Consider the following 26743-nt stretch of genomic DNA (forward strand, 5'->3'; position numbering starts at 1 on the left):
ATCAAATATTACCAACACATTAATATCTAAAGGATATCAAAAAATAAGCCAATGTTGCTAAAAATGTTGAAATAATTTTCCTTTCACATGCTTCAAACTGTACCAATTCTTAGTTTTTTCCAATATTTTTGGTAAAAAATTTTTTTTAATAAATTACTTAAAATGTCGGGAAAAGAATATAGGATTCCATCCAGTTTGGAAAGGCAAAAGCTGAAGCAAAAACACAACAAAACATTCAATTTTTTCATTTCCAAATTTGCTCCCAAAAAGATTGAGAAATTTAAGTTAATGAAAATTTCAGTTCTGACAAGAGGCCATTTTTTAATGAAAAAAATTATTAGAAAAATTCTGATCACCTGCAGTGATAACATTTTCTGTCCAAACAAACCTTCCCTTTCCCTCCACCAAATATAATATATATTTTAATATATATAATATATATATTAAAATATAATTTTGGCCACAATCATTTTACCAAGCTTTAGGGGGGCGGCGGGGGTTGGTGCAGAAGAGAGCTTAGTGTGTTAATCTGGTCATACAGTCCTCACGTTCAACTATGTTATCAGCCAGCCTTTATTTCCATAATTGTATATATCTAGCAATCCATTACCATTGCACCCTCTCTATTTCATGACATCATAGTTTAGTATGTTTATTTCACACTCTTTAATTACTGTATACATTCATTCATTAGCCCGTTTGTTTATAAGCCGACCCCCCAAGATGGATAAGTAAAAATAGCAAAAACTGTATGACCCCTTTCATAAGCCAACTCTATATTTCAGGGCTTGGCAAACTTTGGCTCCCGGTCCATGAGGGTAAGCTGCTAGTGGGCCTGGATGCTTTGTTTACCTGGAGATCCACAGGCATGGAGCCCCTCAGCTCTCAGTGGCTGTGGTTTGCCATTCCCAGCCAACGGGAGCTGCAGGAAGCGGCGTGGGCCAAGGGACGTGCTGGCCACCACTTCCTGCAGCTCCCATTGGCTGAGAACGGTGAACTCCGGCCACTGGGAGCTGTGGGGCTCGGTGCCTGTGAACGCTCCAGGTAAACAAAACGACAATGTATTATATATTTAATTCAATAATTCCATAGAGCTTAAAATCAAATTTTGGTGTAGACCCATTGATAAGCCAACCCCCGCTCTTTGATGCTTCACTTTTTTACCAAAAAAAATTTAGCTTACGAACGAGTATATACGGTATTTAACCTTTCTGCTCTTCCACGACCTAAAAAACCCAAATTGCTTTATTTACTTCTTAGTACCTTTGTTTCCTCTCATTTGAGTGTGATTTGATTCTGTAACAGTTTCCTACTAAAGGCTAACTCATGACATCTCTTTTCCTTCTCCCTTCTCCACACCCCATTTCAGGGTTTCTAGTTCATTGAGTATTTATTCTTTATACCTGGCTCAGCTCCAGCCATTTGGTTCACTGCAAACCACAGGCCACAGCAAAACTTTCAAACAAAGAGATACATTCAAAAAGCACTTTACTTTCAACTCAAGACCACAAAAACCCAAACCTCTTCCTTGCTGCCTCTACTGCTGACAATCTCTCATATGCTTCTACTTTTATTGTATCTTGTTTGCTGTTGGGAGTTGAGCAAATTTAAACTTGCACAGCTAGAGAGCAGTATATTTAGTGTCCTAAATGGCTCATAAGTATATGGGTAGGTGTAAATATACCCTAGTAGTGTGTGCCAAAGAACAGAAGATAAGCAACCAACCTTGCAAGTCCAATGATCGCATGCTTCCAAAAGATGCACTGAGTCAAACAGATCCTTAGATACTTTCTATGTATTGCCTTTTACTAGCCAATTCTCTAAACCAAACTTTCTAGCATAAATATACTGCTATAACTACAAAGAAATATGTAAACAACAACAAAAACCCCCTACACTTGACAGACTTCCCTTACCTTCTGAAATCAGAGAGATTCCCTATGAATGAGTATTTAAGTATTCAGTAGGTACACAGCACAAAACTTTCCTCATTCATGAGCAGATGAATTGCTGCCAGACAGAAATTTTAATTTGTTAGAATAAGACAGTTGAGGTCTCAGCTCTAGAACTGGTCATAACCTTCATCTTTTTGTGCCAGAAAGCACTAAAAACCATTCCCCTATTTTCTTCTGGTCCATTGGTTGAACAACATTTTTGTAACAAGAAGAATTGCATTTTCAGCACTGCTTCTAGCTGATACTACTGAATACTTTGAGGTCTGGTCAGTGTTTGAGGCACCGGAACCGGGGGCTTTTAAAACAAAAGAAACAAGCACAGAGTTCATGTCCTCCCCCAAATTTCCGGCCTCCCACTCGCCCGCAGAATAATAGTCTGCCAGGGAGACACTGCAATTACACTTTTTGCCCAACAGGGGCTGCTGTGGTGCCAGAAGAGAGGGCAGTGGGCTCACCACCAGAGCAGCCAGCCACAGAGAAGGAGGGGGCACTTTGGCCTTGGCCCTCCCACTTCTACAAAAGTTCCGGTGCCCTTGGTTTGAGGCCAGGAAGATCCCTCCTGCCTTTTCTGTCTCTCCAACCTGCGGAAATGGACATCCTCCCTTTGCAGAGAGCTTTCCCTCTTAAATACAATCTAATCCCTTGACCACATGCCTAGGCTGAGAAACACAAGCCCCTTCCCCCAGCCAGTTTTCTGAGTGGAGTTTATTATTCTTGCAGATGGGCCAGAAGGTGAGAGAGAATCAAAGTTGAGGGCCCCCAATGGCTGTCTCATTGAAAGTCTTCTCCAAGGTATCCCATACCACTTATGAGCAGTGCCATATTTGGATAGACTGGCCTTGTAAAACCAGCCTGGCCTTGGCAGCAGAGATCATAAATTATCCGTTAACACACAAAATGGAAGAAACAACATGGAGTTCACAATTCAATACAGATATATCTGCTATCACTTCCGCTTTCTCTAAAACTATTACTTTGTAATGCATTACCTTCATCTTCCCCTGAAAAGGCTTTCCAATATTAGTTGGAATAACATTTTTGCTAAACGTCCTGTCAGTCCTGAAGAAACACCTAAAAAGTTTCAAATCACAAGCACATTTGCTTCTGATGCAACAACACAACCAACCTTTCATCTGATGCCATACCATCCTCAGTACCACACAAATAAGTGTGCATTTCTCTCAGACAAAACCATAAACAAACCCACAAACCTTTTTCTGCAGTTGAAATGGATATGTGTATTTGCCCATGAAGGCAAGTAAATATAACCTACAGTTATACAGCCTGCATAGATGACTGACACCTTCCTGCCAGTCGGGTACTATCTCTCAGCAATCAGGTCCAGGAAAACGAAAATGTTAGCAACATGTTCTAGTTTTGGCCATTGGCATCACAACTATCAGATTTGTGCAGAAGGAAGAGTAGCTGGCATTTACACAGAAAGTTTCAGGTTTTACCTTTTAAAGTTTGTTTGTGTGTAGTGAGAGTATCACTGAATCGTAACCATTCATTCCAATCAGGGGGATTCATAGGTGCAGCCATGATGCTCAAAAGATCATTCTCCAGCCCGGCAGCTGTTTGTCTCCAAAAATAAATGTGATTGTTTCAGCCAGCCATTCTCTCCACAAGAGATCCAGATCTTCTGGATCCAATCCAGTCTTGTTTTCCTTGGTTCTCAAAATACACAAGGTCACAAAGGGTTCCGTCAACCTCAAGGTCCTATTGACAGACTTCTGTTGACTCCCATTTCTTCTCACCTTCCTAGTTTAGCCAGTGTCAGACTGGTTAACAAAAGGAAGTCTATCTGATCTGATGATGTTGAGCTGAAGCTTACATCAGCACTGCCTCTCGTAATGTGAGAATGTACCAAAAACAATGAATCCCCCGATGCAGTAATTCATATTGCATAAGTAAACAGTAAAGGCTTGATGCAGGCAAAAGTGTCAATTGATAGGTCAAATTGTACCTCCGGACTGAACAGTGTGCTCGAATAGTCAACACACACCTAGAGCTGGAAAGAGCAGAGGTCCTAAAATATGAGAGAGAAATGTTTTATTCTCAACTTGCACTTTTTGGGGAGTTTTTACATCTTTTTCTAAAATGGAGAGGGAAATGACAGGGAAGTAATACACAGGTGCCAATACATCAACATCTCCATGGATCCCATCAATTTCCACAGACAGGATCAATGGAATATTTAAAGAATGCCAAAACGATGCTTTAGACCCTATCCTGTTGGACCTGCAACAAAATGTGCGTGTCTAATTGAAAGTTGTATCTTTCAGTAAGCTGCTGCTTAGCACTGATCCATCACCACAATTTGGCTTCTGGCTTATTGGATGTTTCACAAGAGAAAAAAAAAATAGAAACTGAAAACTGGAATCCCTAATTTAACAAATCTTGATTAGGGTATGTATATGGTATAACATATTTATTTATTTATGGTATATTTTTCTCATAAAATGTGTGTCTAAATCGTAGAAAACTGCTTACAATCTTCCTTTCCTGAGTCCAACGTTGATGCAAATGTAAACTTGAGAAACTGAGATGCTTTGGGGATATTTAAGCAAGTCTCAGTCATAAAATGATCTGTATACTTCTTGCAAACATGTTGAAATATTTGCAACAGCATAAAACAAATACTTTCTTCTGCTGCCTTGAGGATCATTTAATTGTTAAGCACTCCTTGTTTACCAAATATTTGTTTTCTCTTGGAAGGAGTTTTCTACTGAAATATAACAGGTCCTCCCAATCATCTAGCTCTTGTGGAAGAACAGCCCCCAAACCCCTGCTCACAGACATCAGTTTCCAGGAAAAAAAATTCTGAAATCTGGACTATACAGTACTGGTTGACTGTACAAAATGCATTTGATCTTCCCAACAGCATCAGCACATGCCAGGGACCACTGTACTTCCAGGGCTCATTATTGTACAGGAGGTCAGGTAAAGGAACAGTTATCATGGAAAACTGGGCCGCAAAGTGTCAATAATATCATGATAATTTCAGGAAGAATCTGACCTGCCATTTTGTAGTGGAAACTGGAGATGCCAGTATGGCCTTCACCTTACTCACCTGAGGTTTGACCCGCCCATCCCCCAAGGTGTACTCCAAATATTTAGTCTCTACATAACACATCTGGCACTTGGCTGGGTTGGCTGTTAGTCATGTTGCCCCCAACCCTCTCAAGATGTTCTGACCACGTGGTTGAACAGATCATCACATCATCGATACCAGGTGAAGTACTGGCTCAGGGAGACAAAAGCACTTCCTTCCTCCACCAACTGATGAAACATGGCCAGGGCCCATGAGGCCCAAAGGAAGAGGGTCAGAAATTGTTACAGTACAAAAAGAGTGGAAATTCAGTTGTCTTTTGGGATTCCAGGACCAAGGGTCGCTGCCAATGCCTATTGGTGAAGTCCAGAGTGTTACATATGTAGCCTTTCCTAGTTTATCCAATATCTCATCTACCAAGGACACTGGATAGCCATCAATTTCCACACCACATTCATGTTCCTAAAGTCAATACAGAACCAGATACTATAATCTGGTTTTGAGACCAGCACAACTGGGTTGCACTACTCACTCTGGGACCCTTTTATTTCCCTCCTAAACAGATCTCATAATCCACTTATTCTAAGTGATGCATGACTTCAAAAGGATCTTGCCACTTTGCTAACATGGAAGAACATGCACCCTGGATTAGCTGGGACATGAATGAAGTGTCCTGATTGGTTAAGATCACCCTCAGGATCTGACAGGAAAATGCTTTAAGTCACTAGCTATAGCCTGTGCTGATGCTGAGCACAAGGGCACAGTTTTCGGATATCAAGTGGCATACTCCCGAATCACTACAATAAACTGGCAACTACTCAAACTAAAGGTCACACCAAATCCACCCTAATTTGATTGCACATAACTGGAGCAGGCCTGGATGACACAACTGGCACTTCAGATAGGAAGCACAATTGTCCTTGTTCTCTTGGTAGACTCTCGGCCAAAAGAATTGGGCTAGCACACACTCCTGTAGCTACTCAATCCATAAAGTGACCTGACAATGGCACAACTTGGATTAGGTTAATACCCTTTTCTAGCAGTTAGAACATAAGAATGGCCGTACTGGGTCAGACCAAAGGTCCATCTAATCTAGCCCAGTATCCTGTCTACCGACAGTGGCCAATGCCAGGTGCCCCAGAGGGAGTGAACCTAACAGGTAATGATCAAGTGATCTCTCTCCTGCCATCCACCTCCACCCTCTGACAAACAGAGGCTAGGGACACCATTCCTTACCCATCCTGGCTAATAGCCATGAATGGACTTAACTGGATAAATTAATGGAGGTTATCTTTTAAACGCTGTTATAGTCCTAGCCTTCACAACCTCCTCAGGCAAGGAGTTCCACAAGTTGACTGTGCACTGTGTGAAGAACTTCCTTTTATTTGTTTTAAACCTGCTGCCTATTAATTTCATTTGGTGGCCCCTAGTTCTTGTATTATGGGTATAAGTAAATAACTTCTCCTTATCTACTTTCTCCACATCACTCATGATTTTATATACCTCTATCATATCCCCCCTTAGTCTCCTCTTTTCCAAGCTGAAAAGTCCTAGCCTCTTTAATCTCTCCTCATATGGGACCCATTCCAAAACCCTAATCATTTTAGTTGCCCTTCTCTGAACCTTTTCTAGTGTCAGTATATCTTTTTTGAGATGCGAAGACCACATCTGTACGCAGTATTCAAGATGTGGGCGTACCATCGATTTATATAAGGGCAATAATATAGTCTCCGTCTTATTCTCTATCCCCTTTTCAATGATTCCTAACATCCTGTTTGCTTTTTTGACTGCCTCTGCACACTGCGTGGATGTCTTCAGAGAATTATCCACGATGACTCCAAGATCTTTTTCCTGATTTGTTGAAGCTAAATTAGCCCCCATTATATTGTATGTATAGTTGGGGTTATTTTTTCCAATGTGCATTACTTTACATTTATCCACATTAAATTTCATTTGCCATTTTGTTGCCCAATCACTTAGTTTTGTGAGATTTTTTTTTGAAGTTCTTCACAGTCTGCTTCGGTCTTAACTATCTTGAGCAGTTTAGTATCATCTGCAAACTTTGCCACCTCACTTTGTACCCCTTTCTCCAGATCATTTATGAATAAGTTGAATAGGATTGGTCCTAGGACTAACCACTAGTTACCCCTCTCCATTCTGAGCATTTACCATTTATTCCTACCCTTTGTTCCCTGTCTTTTAACCAGTTCTCAATCCATGAAAGGACCTTCCCTTTTATCCCATAACAACTTAATTTACATAAGAGCCTTTGGTGAGGGACCTTGTCAAAGGCTTTCTGGAAATCTAAGTACACTATTATGCCCACTGGATCCCCCTTGTCCACATGTTTGTTGAGTTTCGGAATAAGGAGCTAGGTTCAGCATGATCCTGACTGGGCACCCGGATAACCTTACAGGATTGAACTCTAAGGGCATAAATGGGGAATATTGAGACTCCCAAACATAGGCGACAAAAAACCCTAGCTAATAATCTGTACAGCTAACTGAACACCATATCATGCCTCTGGTTTTAAATAAAATCAAGCCTGTGAGCTATGGTCTCAGTATCTCCCAACAGGAAGCAGGTCTGAAGGGTCCTGTTCTTTGCATGGGCATACTTTTGGATTCCAGTTTGCAATGCATCACTGTGCCTTTTCCATCTTTTTCTCCCCGGAGTGTTCTGAGCTCCAAGAACCTCCCTCCTTCTCCTTTGAAGTTTGGGATCAGAGAATGAAAAGACCACCTCAGGCCAATTCTTCCCCTGGGTGCTGTTGCCTGGCTCTGGGTCTGTCACAACTGTGCTCCTTGTAAGACCAACTATGGGCACCCAGTGCTGGCCCAACACCATTGGGAAGCTAAATGCCTAACCATAGCTGTTGTCATTTCGGTATCCGAGCCTCACACAGACAACCTTGGTCATAGGATAGGGTCAGATGTCCCTAGGAATGTAACCTACACACACCCACTTTCCTCCCTGCAAAGTCTTGGGGTTATCAGCTGTTTCTGGATAAATGTCTGCCCTGAGCCTGACTCCTCCAGACCTAATATCTCTGTTCCATTTACTATGGCTAGAACTACGTAGCCTCTTAGACCATGGGTATCCTCTTGGGTTTCAGATGCACAGGCTCCCAGCATAATCACATTTGATACTAGGACAAATCCAGTACCTATGGCCTTACAGCCCACTGGAAAAGTGGACTCCCCAATCCCAGCATAGACTCCCCCCCCCTTTTCCTTTTAGAACATAAGAACATAAGAGCGGCAATACGGGTCAGACCAAAGGTCCATCTAGCCCAGTATCCTGTCTTATGACAGTGGCCAATGCCAGGTGGCCCAGAGGGAATGAATAGAACGGGCAATCTCAAGTGATCCATCCCCATCACTCATTCCCAGCTTCTGGCAAACAGAGGCTAGGGATGCCATTCCTGCCCATCCTGGCTAATAGCCATTGATGGACCTATCCTCCATGAACTTATCTAGTTCTTTTTTGAACTCTATTATAGTCTTGCCTTCACAACATCTCCTGGCAGAGTTCCACAGGTTGACTGTGCATTGTGTGAAAAAAAATACTTATTTGTTTTAAACCTGCTGCCTATTAATTTAATTTGGTGACCCCGAGTTCTTGTGTTATGAGGAGGAGTAAATAACACTTCCTTATTTACTTTCTCCACACCAGTTGTGATTTTATAGACCTCAATCATATCCCCCCTTAGCCGTCTATTTTCCAATCTGAGAAGTCCTAGTTTTATTAACCTCTTCTCATATGGAAGCCATTCCATACCCCTAATCATTTTTGTTGCCCTTTTCTGAACCTTTTCCAAGTCCAATATATCTTTTTTGGAATAGGGCAACCACATCTGCATGCAATATTCCAGATGTGGGCGTATCATGGATTTATATAGGGGCAATATATTTTCTGTCTTATTGTCTATCCCTTTCTTAATGACTCCAAACATGCTTTTTTGACTGCCGCTGCACACTGAGTGGATGTTTTCAGAGAACTATCCACAATGACTTCAGGATCTCTTTCTTAAGTGGTAACAGCTAATTTAGACCCCATTATTTTATATGTATAGTTGGGATTATGTTTTCCAATGTGCATTACTTTGCATTTATCAACATTGTATTTTATCTGCCATTTTGAGATATCCTTTTGTAGCTCTTCACAGTCTGCCTGGGACTTAACTATCTTGAGTAGTTTTGTATCATCTGCAAATTTTGCCACCTCACTTTTTCCAGATCATTTATGAATACGTTGAATAGAACTGGGCCTGGTACAGACCCCTCAGGAACACCACTATTTATTACCTCTCTCCATTCTGAAAACTCACCATTTATTCCTACCCTTTGTTTTCTATCTTTTAACCAGTTACCAATCCATGAGAGGACCATCCCTCTTATCCCATGACAGCTTACTTTGCTTAAGAGCCTTTGGTTAGGGACCTTGTCAAAGGCTTTCTGAAAATCTAAATACACTATATCCACTGGATCCCCTTTGTTCACATGCTTGTTGACCCCCTCAAAGAATTCTAGTAGGTTAGTGATGCATGATTTCTCTTTTCAAAAACTATGTTGACTCGTCCTCAACAAATTATGTTCATCTATGCGTCTGACAATTTTGATCTTAATTTCAACCTGTTTGCCCAGTACTGAAGTCAGGCTTACTGGCCTGTAACTGCCGGGATCACCTCTGGAGCCCTTTTAAAAAATTGGTGTCACATGAGCTATCCTCCAGTCATTTGGTACAGAAGCTGATTTAAATGATAGATTACAGACTACAGTTACTAGTTCTGAAATTTCCCATTTGAGTTCCCTCAGAACTCTCGGGTGAATACCATCTGGTCCTGATAGCTTATTACTGTTTAGTATAACAATTTGTTCCAAAACCTCCTCTAATGACACCTCACTCTAGGACAGTTCCTCAGATTTGTCGCCTAAAAAAATGGCTCAAGTTTGGGAATCTCCCTCAAGTCCTCAGCCATCAAGACTGATGCAAAGAATTCATTAAGTTTCTCTGCAATGGCCTTATCGTCCTTGAGTGCTCCTTTAGCATCTCAATCGTCCAGTGGCCGCACTGGTTGTTTACCAGGCTTCCTACTTCTGATGTACTTAAATTTTTTTTTGCTATTTTTTTTTTTGAGTTTTTGGCTAGCTGTTCTTCAAATTCTTTTTGGCCTTCCTAATTATATTTTTACACTTCAGTTGCCAGAGTTTATGCTGTTTCCTCACTAGGATTTAACTTCAACTTTTTAAAGGATGCCTTTTTGCCTCTCACTGCATCTTTTACTTTCTTATTTAGTCACGGTGGCACTTTTTTGGTTCTCTATGTTTTTTAATTTGGGGTATACATTTAAATTGAGACTTTAATGAGGTGTCTTTAAAAAGTTTCCATGCAGCTTGCAGGGATTTTACTTTTGGAACTGTACACCTTTTAATTTCTGTTTAACTAACTTCCTCATTTTTGTGTAGTCCCCCTTTTCGAAATTAAATGCTACAAGTGTTGGGCTGTTGTTGTGTTTTCCCCACCACAGGGATGTTAAATTTAATTATTCTATGGTCACAATTACCAAGCGGTCCAGCTATATTCACTTCTTGGACCAGATCCTGTGCTCCATTTAGGACTAAATCAAGAATTGCCTCTCCTCTTGTGGGTTCTAGGACTAGCTGCTCCAAGCAGCAGTCATTTAAGGTGTCAAGTAACTTTATCTTTGCATCCCATCTGGAGGTGACATGTATTCAGTGAATATGGGGATAGCTGAAATCCCCTATTAATTATTATTATTGCGTTATTTATTTTTATAGCCTCTCTAATCTCCCTGAGCATTTCACAGTCACTGTCACTATCACTATCCTTGTCAGGTGGTCGGTAATATACCCCTACTGCTATATTATTAGAGCATGGAATTACTATTCATAGAGATTCTATGGGACAGTTTGGTTCATTTAAAATTTTTACTTCATTTGATTCTTTTGCATATAGTGCCCCGCACCCACCAGCATGACCTGTTCTGTCCTTCCGATATATTTTGTACCCTGGGATTACTGTCCCCCATCGATTATCCTCATTCCACCAAGTTTCTGTGATGCCTATTATATCAATATCCTCATTTAATATGAGGTACTCTAATTCACCCATCTTATTATTTAGATGTCTAGCATTTGTATATAAGCACTTTAAAGACTTGTCACTTTTTAGCTGTCTGCCATTACATGATGTAATTGAATGGGACTTTTTTTTCATTTGACTGTTTCTCATCAGATCCTACCTGTATCATCTTCCATCCTCTCCTCCTTACTAGGACATAGAGAATCTCCTTTAATAGATCCTCCACTAAGGGATGTCTCTGTCTGAACCACGTGCTCCTCTGCACTTGTCAGCTTTCCCCCAGCCCTTAGTTTAAAAAATTCTCTATGACCTTTTTCATTTTAAGTGCCAGAAATCTGGTTCCATTTTGGTTTAGGTGGAGCCCATCCTTCCTTTAGCCAGGGATGCCCTCGTTGCAAGTCCATCTTCTCCAGACCCAGAACCAATACTGGGGTCTACCCCTGGTCATGGCCACCCTGTGACAATAAGCAAGCCCCATGGCTCACTGAAGCTGTTCCCAATAGGAGCCTCATAATGCATGGCCAACCCCTCATAATCCCAGCCATCACTGGCCTCATTCTCAAGTAGGAGGACTATTTCAAAGATACTACAATCCAGTTCTGTGCTAGGAAGTTCTTCACAAAGTATGATGCTTCCTCTAGGTGGGTAACTTGGTGGCGGCAGACCCACTCCTTAGGCTCTACTGGTAGGATCTGACAAAACTGCTCCAATGCCACGATTTAAACTATTTCCTCTGAGAGCTGTACTTTCAGTGCAAGCAGAAATCCCATAGCCATTGAGCCACCTCACAAGGCTGAGAGTATGGTGCAAACTGTTCCCATCTAAGCCAGCAATTATATCCTTCCTCACTGAACAGCAAATGTTCCAAAATGGGTCCAAAGTGATCCATAATCGTGTGCTGAGGTCCCATTTATAGCATGATGTATAGCCTGAGATTCCCCTAGCAAGTAGAGGGCTATCTTGATGGCCCACGCCTCTCTGGGCCATCAGCGGGTACCCGCTACCCATTCAAAGGTCACTAAGGACAGACCGGGGGAGGGGGGGGCGGGTATAGTGTCATCCTCCATCACCATCTTAAGTGAGATATCTTCCCCCATTCCAGGGTGACTGGTTGTCATGCCAACTTGTGTCTCAACCATGCTGACCCAGTAGTTGAAGCAGAAACTGCTGCTGGATTTCCAGTTTCTGTTGGAATTGCTGTTGCTGCAGTTGTCACTCCTGTTGCTCCAAGAGCTGCTGCAGCTGTTGTTTTCCCCCTCAGCCATTTCAATAGCACTTCTGGATACATTTTTGTTTTCAGGCTGTGACAACTGCCTGCAGTCTCCACCATGTGTAAGATGGGGAGCTCTGACACCAGCCCAGAAGAGAATCAGTGCCATGCCCAAGTCTATTTCAGTTCTTTGCCTTATTCAAACACTAACAAAAAACAAAGTAATTCCCCTGATACCTTTCCCTTCATTGCGCTTGATCCCCAGAAAAAGGAAGGGCTCCCAAAGCACACCCTGGGGGCAGACAGGGACTCAAAGCAGGTTGCGTAAAGACACTGAAGCTGAGTTTGCATGATGGCACTCCGTGGATTTTTTTAAGGGGGGTTGTGAATCAGTGGGGGTGAAAATTTAAAATGAATGAAACATCTGAGGCAGGTGCTGCAAAAGGATATTTGCTTTTAGGTTGAGAATAATCAAGGATCCGCGATACTTTGGCTGATCTGCACTTGTTCCCATGGACTGATACCCTGAACTAATTTAATACCAAACTGCGAAACAGTCAGTGGATAGTTTTCTTGAAGACAAGAGAATTTCAAATCACTTTCTAAAAATAGCCTTTCCTGATTTCAGAGTAGCAGCCGTGTTAGTCTGTATCCGCAAAAAGAACAGGAGTACTTGTGGCACCTTAGAGACTAACAAATTTATTAGAGCATAAGCTGCAGCCCACGAAAGCTTATGCTCTAATAAATTTGTTAGTCTCTAAGGTGCCACAAGTACTCCTGTTCCTTTCCTGATTAGTTGTCTTCATTCTACATGCATGAAATCAGATACAATTTTCCTGTATTTGGAAATACCAGGAGCCCTTGAGACAACAGATCATTCTATAAGGGCAGATGAAGAGGTGGATAATTTCAGTAGGTCTAAAACCCAAACTAGAGTAGTTACTTGTATTACTTATGCCATCTCTTTTTATGGATCCTGGGTTACTGCAAGTAGGGGAAGAAAAGGAGAGAAGATAGAGAAAACTAGTTGGCCAGGGCTGGGACAATGCTATCTCCCACCGACTTTGGAGGGAAAATATATGGTTTTTGGCATTGTTTGGTTGCAGAAAGATTCGACATTACTCCTAATTTCAGTGAAGGCAGTGGATAATGGAGTGAGACACTATTATGCAGGATCTAATGACTGCTTGTTCACCCATTCTGACTCTGCTCTCTTATGGCCAGAAACTTCTATGGGAAAGTTCTTGACCGGGACATGTAGGTAGGCCTCTCAGAGGCCAAATGAAATGAGGAAATCTTTATATAAAACAGTTTCTAGTGTAAATGTCAAGGTTTGCATTTTGAACTTTCATTTCATGTCTAATTTCTTCAGGCTTTTCAGGCTGAGGATGATACTAATCTCACCTGAACTACTTACAACTGCAAAGATGACTAGAGATAAATGATAATAAATAATAGTAATAGGGACTAACAACAGATCATAAATGGGTATATATATATATTTTAAGAGACAAATCTCTGCAAGGAAAAGGGATGTGGGCTCAAAACCATAGCCATTGCCAATTTTCATCATCAGCCCATCCTCAGGTCACTAGACTCATAACAAAAACAAACAAACAAAAAGGCCTTGCCCTGCCACCAGCTCCTTGGACACAGGGGAGTCGGAGGGTGTTCTTGTGGAACACAGTGGTGAAAGACTGCCTAGAGACGTTGTTTCTGGCTCTTCCACCTAAGATAAGTTCTGTTATCTTCTTGAGGAGTCCTTGGGCCAGATCCATGGCCCAAATTCTGAATGCTTTGTGCTGCTGCAGTCAGAAAAAGGTCCTAAAGTGGCTGCTGGCTATTCCTCTATGCCAGCTCTATGCCACCCACTATTCCAGTGAAACAGGCAGGCTTGAAGTACCACGTGCTCTGGCTGATTCTCACTGGCATAAGTTAGAGCAGACCAAGAGGAGGGCAAAGGGAGTTGAAAAGATGATTTAGAGCTACCTTTGCCTCAATCTCTCAATTATGCTGAATGTGAGCTCATCACAGCTGAACCCCAGAAGCGTGTGTCTAAAGGCGTGTACAGGGCAAGTAACCAGCATACCTGAAGTATACAGTGCTGGTTATGGCACCGCCCTATTCCAGCAGCAGTGTGCAGTATGGACAGAGGTAAGAGGCATGTACCAGGTCTTGAGTTTCAATAGTCCTCCACTACCTTTCCCAAATGCAACAAACCCTTTTCTGCCTGACCTCTTTCCCAATCTATAAAGCTCCTTGTCCCCCCATTTCCACCGGTCGTCACAAGCTGCACGTGACCACGTCAGAACACCTTTCCACTGTACTCTTTTGATCATTACATATGGATATGGCTCCTACTCCAAGAGCAGCCCCCTGGCCTGCCAACCACACCAGGCTGCTGATCAACATATGGGTGGAGTACACCATCCTCCAAAATTTCTCCCAGAGCAGCAGAAACGTACATCTGTACCAGGAAATTTCACAAAGGCTGGAACAGGATCACCTCAGGATCCTGTACAGCAGGGCAAAAGACTCCAACAATAACTCTGGGCTCATCGCACATTCCCCTTCTACAATAAGATGGACCGGGTGCTGTCAACAGCTCCTGGTACTGAGCCTGAAGTGGCTCACAACCCTGAGGAGGACCCCAAGTTGTGGAAAGAACCAGAATCCGAGTCTGGTAAATGACAATGGAACTCCCCACCAATATCCTTTCTTGCTCTAGTGCTACATTTGTGATTTTAAGCCCAGCTCCCTCCCCCCACCCCCATTCCACTTCAACCCTTAAGGGCCCCTGAGCAAGACACAGCTATAAATCAATGATTTTATAGATTTCTGGTGAAACATTATGCATTTCACAGAAGCTATAAAACAGATTATTAATGTACAATCACTGTGCCTGTGCATTTCTCAGCCAGCTCACAGGTAGTGATGGTCCAGAGGCTGCGCGAATAGGAACAAGCAAAGGGGTAGGTTTAGAAAAGTCTCTGTTGGGGATGGGACAGCTGTAGAAAACAATTTGTCTAAAGTTGGTAACAGCCTCCCTTTTTTCCTTTGAAACTTTTATATACATTTTCAGTGCCGTTCCCATACCATTCCCAATCTTACCATGCCTTTATAATTGGAGCTGTGTAGAAGGGGGATGGGAGAGAGGGAGAGTTGAGGTGGAGGGGAGCAGAGGTCTAGGAAGGGGAAGGGAAAACTTTGGTTGCCTGAGGAAATGTTAGTCACAGCAGTCCTTTCCCCCCTGGAAGATTACAAAATTGTTACTTTTTCTGGTGTATAGCCTTCTCCAGGCACTGAGCCATGCTGCATAAGCCAGGGGAAAGGTGGCGGGAGCAGGATCCAGTCTAGCATTTAGATAAACACAGTGAGGTATCCCCCTGCAGTGGAGAGGTGAGAAATTAGTCATGTGCTGATCTGAAACATCAGGGAATGAAATCAATTTGCAGGGTGTGGCTCTTTCATTCCCTGTCCATGTCACCATTGTTATCTGGTGAGGCTGGGAGGGGGATGGATGGGTGGGCAACGTTCATGGTATGTAAACTCTATATGCTAGCTGAGAAGATAGACAATAACCAGTCAAAATGTCTCCCAGTCTTGTAATTTTAGAAAATTTCTGCTGTAGCAAAAACTCCAGCTGAGTCTTGAGGGTCACCAACAATACAAGTCTCTTGGCCCACATTTTCATAGCTGACCAAACTCTCCATTTAGCAATATACAGACCAGTGACCATTAGCAGAAACATGCGGCAATCTATGCCAGATCTCCTTCACAGGACCAGGAAGCCTCTTTTCCATTCTGGTACCTAGAAAACTGCTATGTTCTCAAAATGTTGGCCTGCTTTTAAAGAAGAAATTGCAAACTAATAATATAGCCCCTTTAAGGAACTGCTTCCTCCCCACCTTGAGATACTATGAACATTTAAAATTTTTAAAAACATCAATATATGTATCTTATAATTAGCCTCTGCTCCTTCTTTACCTGCTGGAAAAGTTGTCCAAGAATCAAGAATAGTCTAACAGTTGCATTCGTGGAATGCTGAATAGTATCAAAACTGTGCCTTCCATAGCAAAGTTATATTATGTGAGAGAATTTCTCAGCTTCTTCCAAAGGGAAAAAAAAAAATGATACCCGTGTCTTTGAACTGGCAGGACCATCAGCCCCTGAGAGGGAAATCATTCTTCTGGGAGGACAGGAACACCACCACAGAGAGAGCAGAATCAGACACAGAAAGACCCTGGAGGATATGCTCGTTGACATGGACAGGAGGAAATAGGAGCAGTTTGAGTTCCCTCAGGGCATGGGAAAATCAGTCTCTTCAACAGTAAGAGACACTGATGAACCAGTTCATGGAGAAGGAGGCATGTCTTAGTGAACAGGAGCATTCCATAGTGGACAGACTGATAGAACAAGTTTGGGGTCTGCCTGTTGCCATGGCCATTGCACCTCTTCGTTAAGAGCCACCACCACCATTGTCTCTGGCTGCCAGCCAGAGTGCTGCTGAGGTGGAGGACCTAATCCCCACCCTGAGGGACCAGCAGGAGCCTGTACAACTCAGCACCGAAAATACACTAGTACCCAAAACCCCTTGCCTCGGGACATCCCTGAGCAGAACAATGAGTCCCTGAAGCTCACCAAGAGTACCCTCCCCTTAAACACCATACAGAAGACATCCTTGGTTGTCCCCAAGAATGATTTTCCACAGTAATTTCCCCTCCTTGTCAGGGTAAGGGAGAGGGCAAGAAGACGAGTGTGGAGACATTAATATTTTACCATTGTTGTCAGACTCAGTCTGGTTATGTTTCGTTGGTTTACATTTCCTTTTAAAATATTTCAGTTACACCTTCCATAGTACTTAAATGTCATAGTTTCTTTAACTAGTGTATGGTCCCTCATTCCTAGGTACGATGAACGTAAGGTATTTTCTCATTTGGGATTTGGCCCCATGATGCACAGCACATGAAATGGAATAGCATAAATGTCTGGTGCCATCATACTGCAAACACTTTTCTGTCTCCCCCACACCCAAATCTCCCTGACCCAGGTTCAGATATAGCCGAAGTCCCAAGGATACATGGGAGGGATGAGGAAAGTACATTGTTATGTGCTTACAGAAGGCACTGCTAGCTCTAAAAGCTGCAGAATTCACAATACAGACAATGGGTAAACAAACATCTTTATGGCTTGGTTCAGATGCAGGAAAATGAAATAATTCAAGTAACAATACAGGCATCTGCCACTACCTAGTGATTAAATGTCCCCCCACCCCTCCAAAAAAAACATTGATCTGTTTCAACGTTGAGATTGTATTCCATAACAGCCACCAAGTGCAGTTAGCACCGTTGACAATGAACACTTAAAAAAGAAAAGTGCACCCCCCCCAATCCTGAAAACAAAGGTAGAGAAGGTCATAAAGACCAACTGAGTGCTCCCAATAACCGAGGTATGCAAATAAGTGTGACCATTTAAGACTAAAGAATTGCACAATGACAGCATTACAATTTTGCTGCCAACCTCCACTGCACAAACCTAACCCTAATGTGATAATCCGAGGGAGGTGCCTTACTATAATTATCAGTAATGGGAGAATAGTCACATGAACGAAAAACTAATGACTGTCTGCTATAGGGGAACAACACCCTCACAACAATAAGTAGCTCCACAAGTATGTGCCAATGTTCCCTCATATGCTTTTCCAGCAGCTGCACAGGGTGTGAAAGTAACCCTCAGCACAGGTAGATATCACCCTCTGCCTTCACGCTGTGCCAAGAGGTGCAAACACATGCCATCACTTCTCTTGCCTGCCGGGAACCAGGACGAGTGGGCACATGGGTGGGATCTAGATGCCTGTATAAAGTTTGTAAACCAGACTTGTCCTGTGCCGACGTAGGATGGAAGCACTCCTCTTTACCTTCACAAACATTATGCAGTGCATAGCAGGTGGTGATTATATTAACGGCACTGGCCACACTGGGATCCAGACGGGTGCATAGGCAGCGCCAATGAGATCTCAGCCTACCAAATGTGCACTCCACAACCATTTTGCAGTTTCTGAGGTTGTAACTGAATTCCCTTTTCCCAGAGTCATTGATGTAGGGATATGGTTTCATGATCCAAGTTAGGAGCAGGTATGCAGGGTACCCCAAAACAACAATTGGCACAGACACCCCATAGAGAACCATGTAGTTTCTAGGGAACGAAGTCACTTCCTTGCCCCTTCAAGTACAATCCCAATCTTCTCAGCATCTTGGTGTCATGAACCTTTCCAGTGTTTCCCATGTTGGTACTCATGAATCTGCCTCTGAGGTCCACTAAGCCTTGCAGAACTTTTTTGGTTCACAAACTCACTTGCCCCTTTTGGTGGGCAAAATACTGGGATGTGGGTGCCATCAATGGCCCCAGCTCAGTTCAGAAATCCCATCCTCTGAGAGTCAGCTATTATTTTCCAGAACTTTGCTTATGGCAACCACCCATAGGTAGGACACAGTGTTAACTGCCTGCACATACACAACCCTGCCAGCAGACTTTCCAATTCCAAAGGGATTTGCAACTGACCTACAGAAGTCTTGCATTGCTAGCTTCCACCGGGCAACAGCCACACACTTCTGTGGTGGTATGGCTTCCCTGAATGAGCATCTACTTGCTGCAATCAAAAACATATGCCCTCTAAACAGGCTTGGCAAGATCTGATTTAAATGGATAGATGTTGGTAAACGTAGATTTCTGCTCACACTGAAATTGACAAGAAAATATCCAACAATAACAGTTAAGCGAGTGTAGCCTTCTCCCCACAACTTTGTGCCTGTAGGGATTGGGTGTCACCAGCTCTGTGGAAAAGCCCTCTGCAGCGCTGTTGTCATGGGAGTGAGGGAGCAGGGACAGACAGCAGGGCTGCAGAGGGCTCCTTACACAGCCAAAGGGCTGGGTGACACTGGATTACTGCAGCTTGAAGGTACAGAGGGGGCTGCGTTCCTGCTGGGGAACAGAGCTCTCCCGGCCAGGGCTGGGAGGAGAATGATGAGACCCTGGCCAGGGCTCTGCTCTGCCCCACCAGGACCACAGCCTTCTCCACACATTGTGCCTGCAGGTATCCAACGTAATCAGCCCTGCTGTTAGGGCCCTGCTCACTCCCTCAGACAGAAGTTCAGGGACTATCCCAGGCCAGGAACTGTTCAGCAGTGGGATGTCTTCCCCCACAGCCTGAGGTTCGTCTTTGTTTTTGCAGCCCTGGTGGGGTCTCTATTAAGCTAGGACAGGACTGCAGCCTCCCCCACACCTTGCACTCCAATGTCTTGAGCCTCTATGCCATGCAGGGAGTCCCCTGTAGCTCTGCTGACAGCACTGACTTAACCCTAAAACCCTATCCCTAACTGTAATAATTAAAATAGTTCAAAATTAAAAAATAAAATAAAAAATACTTTGAAATTGAAACCAAAACCAAATTCTGCCAAGCCTACCCGTAAAATGTTCCAGCACAGTCTATGTGGATTTACTGCCACTGCATAGCCGGAAATTTCCAAGGATACAGATTATGTTTAGGCATGTGTTGTTTTTGCTGACAATCTTGACATTTTTTTGCCATTTCCATATTTCCCAATGTTTAAAGTGGCTAAAACAGAATGAAGCGTCACTCAGATTTAGTCCATCTGCTCCTCAATAGATGGAGACAGATTGGCCGTATTTGATTAGTATTGTGGCCTACTGCACAGGGTTGCAACTCCACTACATATTTGCCCTAAGGAAGGCTGTGCTGCTGGTGAAACTAGGGTTACCATACGTCCGGATTTTCCCAGACATGTCCGGCTTTTGGGGGCTCAAATCCCCGTCCGGGGGGAAATCCCCAAAAGCCGGGCATGTCCGGGAAAATCGGGAGGGCTCGGTGGTGCTCGGCCGGGGCCGGCGGTGCGGGGCCGGTGGCATGGTGCCGGGCCAGGGTCACAGTGCCGGGCCGGGCGCGGTGCCGGACGGGGAGCCGGGGGCGCGGTGCCGGGCCGGCGGGGAGCCGGGCCGGCGGGGAACCAGGTCAGCCGGGCCCGCGGGGAGCCGGGTCAGCCGGGCCCGGGGGGAGCCGGGTCAGCCGGGGCCGGGGGGTGTGCCGGGCCGGCAGTGCTGGGCGGGCCGGGGGTGGTCGGCCGGGGGCCGGGGCCGGCACCCCAGGGCCCGAGCTGACCCAGGCTGGAAACGCCAGGGGAGCCAGCCTGGGCCGCGCCTCCCCCCACACCCCCCTTACCTGCTTCAGGCTTCCCGCGAATCAAATGTTCGCGGGAAGCAGGGGAGGGGGCGGAGACTTTGGGGAGGGGGCGGGGTTGGGGCGGGGGGCGGGGGCCGTGGAGTGTCCTCCATTTGGAGGCACAGAATATGGTAACCCTAGTGAAACAGAAAATATATAAAGCATTGTTTCATAGGGCAACTGGCCCATAAAAGAGGAGTCAGGTCCTAGATTGCCCATGAAGGCCCTTGTGAAGACCCACTTTGGAGTAACCGGCTGCCCCAAATGACTGTTTAATGGTCAATAGTAAAGGAGCACCTGCACTCCATAAAAAGGCTTCTTAAGCTCAGTCAGGGAGAATACTCCCAGGAGGAAGTTCCTCTGAGTTGAGGGGGCTTTTAGGAAGGAGGGCAACCCCAAGTCATGAGAGTTCCCAAATAGGAAACAGAAGTATCCCAGGGGAAGGAACTAAGAGGGTTCCAGAGAGAGACAGACTGCTCCTCAGATGAAGGGAACAGGAATACCCTGAAAGGAAGGAACCTGAGATTGTACTCTAGGTCAAGGGAACAGGAGCAGGCTGAAAGAAAAAACCAGCAGCTGAGCTCCAAGGGAAGAAAGCAGGAGCAATCTAGAAGTCCTGGCTCCAGACGAGGCGCTTGGCCTAGAGTGCTCCTTGGCTACTGGACCAAGAAGTTAGTTGGACTGATCCCAAGATGGCGAATTTTCTACAGATACACGAACAAGGTCTTGCTTATGTTTATGTTAATCTTCGTTACCAATAAATGAGATCCTCTGAAAAGGGGGGCTGCTCTTAACACACAGAAGGTCTGTTTGGACTTGTCTAAACCCAGGTGAGGGGAATCTAAAGGAGGGCTCACCCACGATGCTACACCTGAATGGTAGGGGGCACAGAGGCAGAACCAGAGTGTCCACACATGAGTACTAAAATATATAATTTTGGAAATAAAAGTGTAGTTAATAAAGTTATACTGAACTATTACCACAGATAAATTAGTGTAAGTGTAAAATCATATATCTAAAGTTTTAGGGCAAGTTGTAAATTATATTGAATTTGATAAATGTATGATTGTGTGATTAAACTGTAATGCAAAAGCACAAAGGGGAAGAGGTAAGAAAGTACAGAGAACTTTAAACTTTGAGATTAACTGACAATAGTTTTCAGTGATTAACCATTCAACACTAAAATTTAATATAAGATTTTGTTCTCTCCCTCTTTCTGTGCAAACACAGCTACAGTCAAACCCCCTCTGACAACACTTACATCAATAAAATATCCTACATGTATAGCTAAGTCATCAATCAATATGTCCAGAAACTCATGGTAGTCATAGTAATGATACACTAATAAAAAATTACAGATTACTGTATGAAAATTGACGACTATAAACACATTAATAACATACTGTACATTATACAAAATCATTGACCTGTATTAGATGCGCAAACTTGCCACATAAATTCTAAAATTTATATTTCCAATTCTTCTTCTTTATAGTCTCTTACCAGGTCTCTCCTTGCCAGTGCCTTTTGACTCTGCAAATTTTTGTATCAAACTTTCAACTGTAGTATTTGCCATGTTATTAATAAATTCTTCATGAACCTTTAAGAAAATAAATGAAATAAAGGTAAAAAATCAATATTTGGAGAAACTGATTAGCTTAAACAGTTGATTTTCCTATAGTTAAGTGTTTAAAACGTCTTCCGGAGTAAGTTCTTAAAAGGCTGAAGAACATGACCAGACATCTTAGCAATGAAATTATTTTGTTCCTGTAACCCTAGGTATGTGCCAAGGAGGATTCACAGGAGGGACAAAGCAGAGAATGACTGTTAGTGAAAATGGATCTAGGATTTTCCTCCATTTCTTCTTTCTAAACTGATTTTATTATAAATAAATAATGAGAAGAGATTATACATAGCAACAATTATGATAGACAGTCTTGTCCATAAATTAGGAAGACAAGCATTCTGGGGCAGCAACAGTGAGCAAGAGTGTAAACATGTAACATTGTACAATCATAGCTTCCACCTACCTGGCTAAGAGCAGTGCTCAGAAAGCTCCTCTCCAACCCAGCAACATGGATAGGTGTTTTAGAAATAAAAATATTAAAATAATAAACAGCAACAGAACAATCTACTAGACACAATTTTTTTTTTAATTGCTCAGGATATAGACATTCCCATTCTGAACTATAAATAAAGTTAAATTTCAATGCATTAACAAATTATAGGAAAGAATAAAGTTTATTGTTTATACATAATTATGCTGACCTCAGAGTAGTATCTGTAGGAAAAACCACTGACTCCAAAGCTTGCTTAAACATTTTTAACACAGCCCCATAACTCCTAAAAAAGCATAATACAGTATAATGTTCTAAAGCCTTTTAAGGTCCAGGCAGGGACTTCGAGAGTTTTGCCTAAAATAAGTAAGTGAGTATAATATTCCAATTACATGTGAAACAAATATAGACCTGAAGTCTGGGGAAGAAAGCTTTCCAGTAAACACTGACAATTCCTTTAACTTTTTAAAAGGCAAGGTAATATTTTGTTTCCTGGTACACACACTTGAACATTATGCAAAATTCGACCTTGATTATCCAAATACAATGGGGGACAATGGATAACTTCAATTTATTCAGAATTCTCTAAAATTTAGAAAATTTCAGTTTACTGAAGGAATTTTTTCCCCCCATACGAGTAGAAATCAGAGAACATGACCCTGTTTCAGATAAGGAGCTTCAGATAATAAAGATGGAACTGAATTAAGAAAATATATTAAACAAGACCAAAAAAACTATTTTAATAGAAACTTAGCAATGTTTCGTAACTCCTTCAAATCTCTGATACACTCAAACTCAGCATACTGCAGAGGCAATGGGCGGCATCTGGTGGAAGAAAGCAGAAGTTGCTTGTTTCGGCTATGAGTGCCCCATATATAGCATATTGCCACTAGCACAATCACTTGCTCACCAGGCTGGATAGAGTGTCTAAAACATGAAAACAGCATACAAATCAACTAAACTGGCACAAAATCAAAATATTTTCCTTAGAAAGAACTATCAAATAATTCTAATGTAATCAAGCATATGCCTGGTTCATTGGTAAGTGGTGGCAAAGAGGAGAAAACCACAATAATGAAAAACAATTAGTTACCCTATGCACACAAGAACAATTTTTATTTATTTATTTATTTATTTTGATAGCCATGTCCATTTGGGCCACGCATGAGTACTGTCCCTCCTTGTGCTTCCATGAGAGGGCATAAAGCGCGCAACAGCCTGGACCACATACAGTTTCCTTGCAATTCAAAGCCATAGTAGCTGAGGACTATTAGGGTGACCAGTCATCCCGATTTTATCAGGACTGTCCCGATATTTGCTTCTTTGTCCCACGTCAAACATTGGTCGGGACACTGGACAAACAAGAAATTTTGCCCTCTGCTCTGGCACTCGCGCCCCCCCGCCCTGGCTCCGACCCCTACTTCCCCCATTGGCTCTCTCCCCAAATCCCCGTCCTGGCCCCACCTCTTCCCCAACCACACAGCATTCCTCCTCCCTCCCAGGCTTGCAGTTGCATGGCGGCGCAAGTCTGGAGGGAGTGGGTGGCGGCGGTGCCTGGATCCTGGAGCTGGTGAGTCAGCTCCGGCACCGAGGCACTGGCCAGGCAAAGAGGGGATGGCACGGGAGGGAGGGGGGGGGGAGGGCTCAACTCTGAGCCCCCTGCTGCGCCAGACAGCTCCTGCCCAGGCCGCTGCACACCTGGCCGGGAGCGCAGCCTGGAAGCTGCTCCAACCCTGCAGCCCGCGGGGCAGTGCGGTAGGTCTGGCTGGGGGCAGCGCAGAGCGGGCAGGGGCCAGGTGGACGGCACGGGCTGAATCCCCGCTGCTGCCAGGGAGCTCCGCGCCTCTCCCTCCCGCTCGCGGCTGCGGCTCCTTCCCAATGGGAGACTAGGCGCGGGGGACGCGCACTGCATGTGGCCGGGACGGGGGAGGTGCGTCCCGCCGGGAAGGAGCCGCAGTCCCGAGCGGGAGGGAGAGGCACAGGGCTCCCCGGCAGCAGTGGGGATTCAGCCCACGCCGCCCACCCGGCCTCTGCCCGCTTTGCGCTGCCCCTGCCCGGACCCACCACGCACCGCATATGCCCGTGGTGGGCCAAGGGGCAGGAGGCTCCGCGAGGAGGGCAGCGCATGTGGCCAGGGCCTGCTAATGCCCCCGGCCCCTTTGAAACTTTTTTTTTTTTTTTTTTTGCTCCCCCCACCCCCTTGCGTCCCGATATTTTATAGCGCTGATCTGGTCACCCTAAGGACTATGAAAAGTGAGGTTGGCGGGGAGGTCATGGGATTCACACTGATGCCATGAAGAACCAGTTTCTATAGGGTAAGCAAGCACTCTCTTCTTAGAGTATGTCTCTGTAGGTGAATGGCAAGCAGTTTTTATGTCAGAATAGTGGGGATGAGACGTTTCAGCAACATCAGTTGAGCAGTGATTCAAGTACTGCTCTCCCAAAACAGCCACTATGTCCCAAGCCACAGTGCTTGACAAAAATTAGTGGGTTAGTCCACATTAGGATCTTACAAGTTGCAGCTATCAGCAGATTCCTGAAGCAGTCAGAGGATGTTACTTTTGCTCTTGTGGAGTAAACCTTGATGTTCAGTGGGAGAGGTACTCTAGTCAGCTAGTAACACAGCAAGATGCATTGTGTTATCCACTTCAATATTCTCTGTGAAGTGATGGCTTGACGTTTAGAATGCCCAGCTATATCTATCAACTGGTGCAGCAGTGTGAATGGTTTGGTCCTGTCAGTATAATAGTTTGGTCCTGTCAGTATAACAAAAGGAATATCCTTGGAACAGCTAGTGTGAACAATTTTGTTTCTCCTGTCTCCTAGTGTGGCTTTGGCCAAGATCAGGTCCAGTTGAACCGGAAGCTGGATCAGAGGCTGAACTGATATCTGCATTGGGTTTGTCAACCAAAACTAACTTGGCCAGTATGAAACTGAGAATGATCATGGTGAGAGAGGTTTGGCTCTCTTTGTTTTGGAGGCTGCCCTGCAATCAGGGGAAATCAAAGGAAAAGCAGACAGTAAACTTCTGTTTCACTGCAGGACTCAGGCATCTGATAATGATCCTAGATTCAGATCTCCTCTGAAGGGGTTGATGAAGCTAGGGTAGCAGTGGCCGGAGCCAAAGGCCCCCATTGTAAGATGTTTAGGGTCAATTTCTATGGTGTTATTTTCCCCTGTCCTGTCACTGCCAGGGTACGGTGTCTGCTCCCAGGGGTACTCGCTGAGGACGACCCTTTCGATTCTTTGTAGGTGGTTATCTCCTTTGGGTCTGAGATGACGTGCATTGAATGCTCAAATGGGTATAGTTTCATCTGTAAGTGCCTTGACTTGCAAATCCTCAACAAGGAGGATTTCAATACCAAACACTGATCAGGGATGTGGGTCTTCCCCAGACACAATAGGAACTAGTTATGCCCATTGACCAGGGGAATGAATCCATTAGAGAGGAGAGAGAGTTTAAACCCTGAGGGTTTAGAGTTCACCATGGTAGTTGGTGTGGGGCACTTTGTCTCACAGTATAAAGAGATGTACGAGGATGGGGGTGGTAATCTGTGTTTAATTTGGGCATTCAAAAAAGAAAAATAAAGAAATTAAAGAACATAAGGGATAAGGACCGTGAAGAGAGTTTCTTCACCAAAATAGCAGAGAAAGTGAGCTTGAAACACAGAGAAAGTAGCAGTAAGACACTTGCCAGGTTCCATTTTACTGCCACAAGCAGTAAGAGGGAACAGAGGGAAGGTTGCAGCCATTTCACCCTTTTACAAGAGTAGGGTTACCATATTTTGTGCCCCCAGCCCCGCCCCCTCCCCCGCCCCAACTCCGCCCCCTCCCCAAAGTCTCCGCCCCCTCCCCTGCTTCCCGCGAACATTTAATTCGCGGGAAGCCTGAGCAGGTAAGGGGGTGTGTGGGGGGGTGCGGCCCAGGCTGGCCCCCCCGGCGGCTCCAGCCTGGGTCGGCTCGGGCCCTGGGGTGCCGGCCCTGGCCCCCGGCCGACCACCCCCGGCCCGCCCAGCACTGCCGGCAGGCCCCCGGCGGCCCAGCGCACCCCCCCGGCGGCCCGACCCCGCGGCCCAGCGCACCCCCCCGGCGGCCCCGCCCCCCCCCCCCCCCCCACCCCCCGCCCCC

General features: G+C 44.4%; 1 protein-coding gene across 5 annotated transcripts in view; it reads right to left on the reverse strand.

Annotated features, from left to right (window-relative positions):
- Positions 1-26743, reverse strand: part of FCHO2 (FCH and mu domain containing endocytic adaptor 2) — a 205614-nt gene that overhangs the window by 105671 nt on the left and 73200 nt on the right. For all 5 annotated transcript variants that reach the window (XM_034773504.1, XM_034773503.1, XM_034773505.1 and 2 more), the window contains one exon: positions 22062-22158. In XM_034773504.1, coding sequence (XP_034629395.1) covers positions 22062-22158 — 97 coding nt within the window. The remainder of the gene's footprint in view (positions 1-22061; positions 22159-26743) is intronic.

The sequence above is a fragment of the Trachemys scripta genome, chromosome 6 (genome assembly GCF_013100865.1).
Source record: "Trachemys scripta elegans isolate TJP31775 chromosome 6, CAS_Tse_1.0, whole genome shotgun sequence".
Taxonomy (NCBI): Eukaryota; Metazoa; Chordata; order Testudines; family Emydidae; genus Trachemys; species Trachemys scripta.